This window comes from Monopterus albus, unplaced genomic scaffold (assembly GCF_001952655.1).
Source record: "Monopterus albus unplaced genomic scaffold, M_albus_1.0 scaffold64.1, whole genome shotgun sequence".
Classification (NCBI taxonomy): domain Eukaryota; kingdom Metazoa; phylum Chordata; class Actinopteri; order Synbranchiformes; family Synbranchidae; genus Monopterus; species Monopterus albus.
In genome coordinates, this window is record NW_018127944.1 from 626,407 (window position 1) to 634,655 (window position 8,249).

An 8,249-nucleotide genomic window follows, 5' to 3' on the forward strand; every position below is an offset into this window, starting at 1 on the left:
GGGGGGGGGGTAATAAATACTGGCCCCCCTTCAGGCTGTTTCAAATCAGCCATGTGGCTATGGGAAAAAGAGGGCAAGACTTTAGTTTGAATTTTACAGACTGGGGTCGAAAGACTAATTTACCACCAACAGTTTTTAGGTGTCTGCTGTCTTGTGCGATTCAGACTCAGCGGAAGAAGCTTTAATAATTCTTTGCTAAATCCTGTAAAGAAATGGTGTAAAGATTAAATGTAGCTGGGAGAAACAGAAAACAAAGCACTGGGGGGAGAATTTGACTGGTATCTTTACACCTATTTGTCAGTGGTTTTTCCCTGTTCACAATTAAGCTGCTGTCTTTGACTGAAGACACAGAGCAGGGGACTCGCACCTTCACAGGAGGCATGCATGATGCAAGAGCCTTTCAATACAAGCTTGTTCCCAACAGGCAGTTTTAAAGTGTAGATGAGTCCTTGGCAGGTCCTAAAGAATACTCAGACATAGTTTACAACCAAACATCTGCATCTAGCAGCTGGCAGTAGAAGAATTCCACAACACAACAGAGCAGTACTGATCTAATTAAAAGTGTAAACTTAATTTAAAAAGAATGTTCTTAATCCTTTTAACTTTTCAGATTTATCATAACTTGTAAACATTTGTAATTTATATGATGTGTAGCTTTTGCTGGCTGTCACCCATACACTTCTTAAAAATGTCCTGTCAATCAAAAGTGTGTGCTGGATAAATGCAGTTTGTTGCTATATTGACATTTGTCATGATAAAAGTAATTTTCAGCAATTTTGCTTTTAAAAAAATGGGTGCGAAAGTTCACACCACCTTGAAAATTGCGGAAAGCAAATCCATCTGTCCATCTATCTATGTATGTTCAGGCAGCTTGTTGAAAACCAGGCTAGCCTTGTGTAGACTTGCCCTAAAAGCCACCTCGTCCTTCCTATCACTGTCTCTCTGTTGTGGTTCCGTGTCTTTACTCCAGCCTGTCCTGTTTGACGTCCCAACTCGGGGTCCTCCAGGCAGCCGCTGAGCCGATCAAAGCCGCCCTGACACAAAGCCTGGGTGTCACCTTTAAAACCCTGTTTGCTCTGACCCGTTGGCACTGACGGTAAATTGACAAACCAGCCTGTGAATCAACATCAACAAGGTCCTGACATCCTGCCAAGGGTGGTGAAACACTGAGCTGTGGTTTCAATAGATGGGTGGGGGTTGTGCTTTTTTCCCCCCCAAGTTTTCAGAAAAGATTTTTCTCTGCCTGCTCGTGTTTTTTCTTTCTGCGCATCCTCTCTGCAGGCTGGGAGGATTTCAGCTCACACTGAGGATGTTTTTATTTCCCTGCTGAGACAAAACGATATTTTGAACCCTGTCATATGTTGACTTTAGCTTCCTTTATTTCAAATTTGCAGGCCTCACCATCATTGGCCCGTGGTTCTGGCTGATTGCCCTTCACCCACATCCTGTTGTTGTTCTTATTCAGCAGGTTTGTTTCATCAGACAGAACAGTGACTCATAGATCAAAAATACTGAAACTTGCTCAGACTATTCATGTGGAGACCAAGACGTGTGGCTGCACTTTCCTCACACTGCTTGTACTTCAAAAGTTGAAGCTCCATGTTGAAAGTATGACCCTGCTCATACAGCTGACGCTGTGAGCTTCTGTATGAGCAAATGCCAAATTTAATTTTAAAATGAAGCAAAATCTGCCTTCACTTTCACAATGAGTTCACACACTTATCCTGGCTAATTATTACTTGCACTGATCTTTCTTATTCACTACTTTATTACTGGAGATTATTGCCTACAAACAGGTCTGGGCTAATCATTACATGCAGCGTGGGTGTCATAGAAATACTAATGAAACGCTTCATGTAAGATTTCTATGAAAAAAATATCATTTGTGGAAATTTGAGGCGAGAAACATGACAGTGACAAACAAAGGGATCATTCAAACAGGTACTGGCTTATCCTTTTGTGAAATGTATGACATAAGTGGTTAAATAATGTAAGTCTGGGTCCTGCAGCTGTTTTCACCTGCAAAAATGGCTTCAGATTATGTCTAAATCACTCAGTACTCGTCTGTCTGGTGCTGCTTGTTATTGTCTTTGAACTAGCCTGAGCAAGACAGACAGCATCGATCTCAAGACTCAAATTCTGCTGTGCACCACATGGCCGAAATCACAGAGGTGAATCTCACAGTGGTGCTAGAGAACAGTTGGGAGAATGCCAAGGAACCCATGAGTGATTACTAAGAACTGTATGACGATCCATCCAGTATTTGTTGAGATATTTCTTTCTGGTGTTGTACCCGGTACTTTTTACCATACCTATCTGACTAAAAATACCTAACACTGGAATAAAGCAATAAACTGACCATAGTTGCCATCCCTAGAGCAAAGATGCCAAAATACACTCAACCTGTCAAACCTCATGCTCATCCAGCTGCCACAGTTACAAGGCTGAAACAATCAGAATATCCACAAGATGACAAAAGTTGTTTTCACTGAGAACAAGATGAAATCCCACAGACTTCTGCAAAGATCACTCTCACAGGTGTTCTTATTATGTGTTTCAGTCTCAGCAGGTTTGCACAGGGCAGACTAGTGAATGTTAACAAAGCTGAGTGAGTGTTTTCCTTCTTTCTTTTGCCTCCATGACTAGTTTCTCCACACATACACCCACCCTGAGCAGGACCTCTCAGAGTAAAGAAGCATGACCAGCAGCAGCTGTTGGTTTAACAGCTGTCTTTGTTTGTCTGCTGAGACATGCTGAGCTCTGATCTCCACCTCTCTGCAGCCTCTGCCTGTCTCTCACTCCTGCTTTCATCCACTTCTATACTGTGACTTTGTTAGTGCAGATTCCTCAAAGTCTCCAGTGATATCATTTTGGAAAAGAATGCACAGAACACCAGGACTGTTTTCTTTCTATAAATGCAGTACAGCTAAAAACAAATAAATAAATAATCCCATTACTAAATGTAAACATCATATATAGAGCTTCTGGTGGTGGTGCTGGAACAAATACAGTTGTAATACAGTTACTTATACAATTGAGTGTTATGTAAATAATGTGTCTGTCTTTTAAGCCAGAGCTGCCGGAAAAGTTTTTGTTGTGCTATGCATAATGACAATAAAGATTCTTGACTTGACTGTAAGTGGTGGAGGCTTGAATGGCTATTAAATTAAAGGAGTTTAAGATGTTAGTGTGGCAGAAAATCTAATCAGTTCAGTAACTCAATTAATAGGCAGTGGCAGTGAAACAATTAGTTAGAAAATCAATTATTAATAGTTTTGTTTGTTAATGAATCATTTTAGCAATTTTTAAGCATTAATTTGATTTATCAAGCACATACAGCTCGTTCCTAAGCATCTAAGCAACAAAAGTAAAACTATATTAAGATTTAGAAGTACAAAGTTATTACAAATGTTTTAAAATCACACCCAATTTAAGATTACATAATATAATACAATGTAGTGTAACGTAATATAATATAATATAATATACAGGCTGTTAGCGCCATCTGCTGATTCGCAAAGCGACGGTAGCCGAGAGCGGTCAGCTGACCAACGCGGAAGTGAGCGATAACAGTAAGAAGCTACATAGTTCGTGAGAATTAAGTGGCCTTTTGGTGTTTTTTTGTCCACGCGTGTCAACATGGTTCGGTGTTTTCTGATCCACACCGTGTGCCCTGTCACTGCTCTGTCTGCCGGGGAGAGCAGGGTGCTTTACTCCCGGCTTTTCGGTCCAGATGAAGGAGCCCTGACCGACCAGCACCGAGAGCTCAGTCCGGAAGAGAGACGACTTCTGCAGAAGGAGAAGGTAGCTATGGTAGCAAGGTGAGATGGGATAACCAACTGTTTTATATACTCAGCTGCACTGGTAGAAAAATACAGCGGTCTTTACTCTTACTATTTTAGGGGGAGGTGACAGTGGTGCGGTGCTTAGAGTAGTCGTCTCCCAACCAGAAGGTTGAAGGTTCAAGGTTCGAATCTCGGTGCCGGCACATGTCCAAGGGCAAGACACTGAACCGTTGCCCCCGATGGTTAGAGCCGTCGGTTGAGTTGGTGCCGCAGATGGCTGCCATCGGTTGGGTACTGGAAACAAATTCCTGTGTGTAACATACTTGGCCAATAAAGGTGATTATCCTTATTTGCCTGCTGGTTGTAATGACTAGTTACTTTAAGGATTTCTTGTACACGCAAACCTAATAAAACATGATTCGTTGTTATAGCGTTAGATTAAACTAAACGTTATATGAAATATTTAATTAGCTCGTCCCAGACCAGGTGCAGCATGAAGATGCTGCTTATACAGACAGGTGACAAGCTAAGGGAAAGGCCTGGTTAACTGAGTGGTCTCCTCCAGGATGACAGTGCCCCCGTCCACAGGACACCAGGGGTGGCTGACTGGTCTGATGAGGATGACCATGATGTGAACCAGATGCCCTGGCCTTCCCAGTCATCAGGTCTCAGCCCAGTTGAACAGCTATGGCAGATCTTGGAGCGATGTGTTGGACATCGTCTCCACCACCATCATCAAAACACCACATGAGGGAACATCTGTCATTTGCCGGTGTATGTTTGACAAATGACCACACTGAGAAACATTTTCTTGATAAACAACTTCATTAAATCAAATTTCAAAGTAGTTGTCTGTTCATTTTCTACCACAGTGCGTCCTCTTTATACACTTGGGAATAGTGAGGATGATAACCATCTTATGTTTTTTGCAGCAGCTCTTTGACTAGAAACTCTGTACTAGAACAGCAGCGCCCTCTCCTGTCCTCTGCTATAGTCCCTCCACTGTTCCTTGTTTTTCAGACAAAATATAACATTTTAACATCATTTAAAATATTGACTAGATGTTGTGTATGACATTTTTAAAGCTAAAAATCTGTCGGATGATTGTGTCCATGTCTTTCTTTAGGCAGGTCCGTAGCGCTGTGTCTCTGTCCCGGGAGGCCTCTGGTCAGCTGCTGGTGGAGGTGGTGCCGGGTGAGGAGGCTCTGGCCCTGCAGGAGGCCGACAGCGGTGTGGCGCGTCTGAGAGCTGGAGACCCCTTCTCTGAGGAGATGAGCGCTCTGTGGCTTGGAGTCCAGAGTCTGGGCTTCACGCTGGTTTGTGAGCCCCACGAGAACCTGCTGCTGGCCGAGGGAACCCTCCGCAATTTGACCCGATACTGCCTGGAGCATATGCACATGCTGGGGCAGGGGAGTGAGGTAAGTACAGCCCTAAACAGAGTGCATTTCATTTTCAAGAAGTGGATTCAGTGTTTTTTGTACATTCTGTAAGAGGTGCACAGGGAAACTCTATGCAATGGCAGCTTCACGTGGCAGCATGGGGTTAAATATCTGTGTAAATTTTCATTTTCAAAAATCAGGTAATAAGGCAGAGATGAGAGCATACTCAGACCACTGTATGTGGATTTATCAAATATGGACTAGATTAACATGCACACTTGAATCTAAACCTTGTTTGGATGGAGAAGAACCAGTGAAATGGCTCAACAATATAAGATTCCAGTGCACACCAGGGATGTCTAGATATGAAATCTTCTTTATTATGTCTATATCTGTATTTATTATATATTCTTTATTATATCTAGACATGGTTTGCATTGGAGTCTTACATTTTTGTGACATTTGGGAATCCTTTTTCCCTTGAGCGCCTTTGGATGCATGAAGAGTCTGCGTTGTTTTTGGCTGTGCACAGGATTATTACCTTAACTCCTAACCAGTGAAATAGCTGTTTTTGTTTTCATAAACATAGTTACACTTTCACAGATCTGATGTTTTAACTTGTCTGTGGAGTCTTGTTGTCAACATAGTCCAGGTCTGACATGTCTAAATGAAGAAAAAGCTGTAAACTCACTCTTTTTGTTGTTTTCACAAATCCATCTGGAGTCTTTGTGGTGATATAGTGAAGATCTGACAAGTGTACATACAATAGTCTGATGTGGCTTACATCAAGAGAAAACTGTGAAATTTTCAGTTTTCACAACAGGATTCAAGTTTTCTCAGATCTGGCAGAGGTTTTCAACACTGTGAAGGCTGCTACAATACTGTGCAGTACCTGTTTCACAACGTGAGCCAGTGGTGCAACAGAGAATTGTCTGAGAAATATTAGTATCTCTTAACTTTACCCTTAAAGTTAAAACGTAGAGGTCATTTTCGTCCATGTTGTGGACTAAGCTGGTCTCAGGCCAGTGTTCAGTCATGGGTCTGCCTTCAAGAGAAAAATGATCCTGATTATTTTAAATATGCCTGACTTCTGTACTGGAATTGAACAAGTTGGAGGCTGTGCTTGATTTCCTGTTGGCCAGTCCTGAAGCAGGAATTAGAGGAGGGAAAGATTTGTAATTGGAGAGCTTAGCTCCAATTCTGCTCTTTAGGAGATAATTTTTAATTTGGATAAAAGGATAAATGTGATGATCTTCAACAAATCCCATGAAAAGATCAAAACCAAGACGGACTGATCCTTCTAGCATGTCTGTTTATCCACAGCCTGATATATCTTATTCCTCTGTGCCATAGAGCTCCATTGTTGTCCACAGTCCTACTGCTGAAAATATTCACTAGAGCATTTAAGGTGTATTAAGTCACTGCTGAAAATAGTCCCTAGTAGATACAGTATTTACACCAGATTGAGTGAGGTTAGCTTTACTGGAACATGTTTCTCTGTTCCAGTTCCAGTTGTTGCTTTGGTCTGATAAAACAGGTATTTTTTACACAGTATCCATCCAAGGCTTCATTAGACAGAAATCAGTTAACTTTCCTTTCACAGAAATCTTGCTGCTGAGCATTACTGGCCAAATTCTCAAAAGTAACAACCCATTCCATGTTATGGAGATTGCAATAAAACAACAAGGCAACAGTAATAAAACAGGATTGCAGCCATACTGGTTTTATTACCATCTGTAACTAACCGAGCTCATTAAAAAGTCTTCCTGGGCTCGTCACTAACACCACCTTCTCTACAGGTCCTGCTGAGGAGCAACCGTATCGATGCTCTGCTCAGCCGCCTGCTTCCTCACGGGCAGCTCCTCTTCCTCAACCATCGCTTTGCACAGAGCCTGGAGAAGGAAGTGGCAGCCTACATGGTGAAGTGAATTGGAGCAGCCCGGTGCGCACAGGCCATTTTAGGGTCACTGTAATCGCCTCACCCCAGTCTTTCTTCCAGTTTGAGTTCGATTCCCGCTGGTGACAACTGTTGGCTGTCAAACAAAGCCCACTGTTGTTTACCTTTGGTGACATTTCTGAGACAGTCGAAGAAGAACAGACTACCGGCAGCTGCTGTTTCAGATTGCATGAGGTGGGAAACACATAGTATAGAATATCTCCCTCAGCCACTCACTGTTGACTGTTTACTGTGTAGGAGGCTTCAGTTCAAATCCTGTTTGTCAGATTGTAGAGGCGAAAGGAAAATGTGGCAGATTTAAGAGTGCAGCTGAAGAGGCCAGTTTAAACCGACTCGTCAGCATCAAAGCGTGCTGTTTATCTGATTCACCATGCTGGAAATGTCACAGTGTGGCCCTGAGCATCCAGATTTCACCTGTTTCTGTGTTTGCGGGAATACAAATGATTCCCAAAGTGCATTACTACCTTCTTATGACTTCCAACAGACCTTTCAGTGCTGACGAGCAGGCGGAAACCAGAATGTTTTTTTTTTTTAAATGTATTTTGTAGTACAAGGTCAGGTTTATCTCAGCAGAAATGGGGCAAAGAAAGATCAAAGTCAGACCTTTTTAATGTCATCTTGAGCCAAAAACATCAGGTTTCTGGAGCCACGGAGGACAACGAAAAAGGCAGGAAGTGACATGAACCATTACAAGACCACAGTGATGGATGTGCAGAGATGTCAGGATGCAGGATACAGAAGAAATCAAAAACAAAAATGGAAGAACTCTGACATAACAAAGAACATCTGTTGTACTCCAACTGCCTTATCCCAGTGAAACCAGACTCTCCTGCTCCTCTTGACTTCATGAAAGCCTATTAAACCCCAGTTTTGTGCTGGAAACTAAACCCAAAACCACAGCAGTAATTATTATTTTTTTGCTGCTTTGATTTTCTCCTTTTTCTGTATTAGAGAATAAAACTGTTCTCTAGTATCACTCAAGGCATATTCTTTGAAATTCATGTTCTCTGAACAAACAGTGTGTTTTGTAAAAACAAGGGTCTGGGGATATAATGGTAAAAGGTTGTGTACCTCTCGGGTATTAAAAAAAACTGCACAAACGTGAATGTTAGCTGGGTAACAATGTGA

The 8,249-nt window shown here is 42.1% G+C and overlaps 1 protein-coding gene across 1 annotated transcript; it reads left to right on the forward strand.

The window, feature by feature from the left end:
* Positions 1-3,514: 3,514 nt before the first annotated feature.
* On the forward strand, positions 3,515-7,702 carry ap5s1 (adaptor related protein complex 5 subunit sigma 1). Its single transcript, XM_020604100.1, has 3 exons — positions 3,515-3,821; positions 4,912-5,203; positions 6,964-7,702. Exons 1-3 carry the CDS (start codon positions 3,640-3,642, stop codon positions 7,090-7,092), a joined length of 603 nt encoding a protein of 200 aa, XP_020459756.1. The 5' UTR covers positions 3,515-3,639; the 3' UTR covers positions 7,093-7,702.
* The last annotated feature ends 547 nt before the right edge of the window (positions 7,703-8,249 follow it).

Excerpts from the sequence above, each read along its gene's own strand:
- ap5s1 (XM_020604100.1), top strand. The coding sequence starts at position 3,640 with ATGGTTCGGTGTTTTCTGATCCACACCGTGTGCCCTGTCACTGCTCTG. Across the intron at positions 3,822-4,911 it reads AAGGTAGCTATGGTAGCAAG|GCAGGTCCGTAGCGCTGTGT; the intron begins GTGAGATGGGAT and ends GTCTTTCTTTAG. Across the intron at positions 5,204-6,963 it reads TGCTGGGGCAGGGGAGTGAG|GTCCTGCTGAGGAGCAACCG; the intron begins GTAAGTACAGCC and ends CCTTCTCTACAG.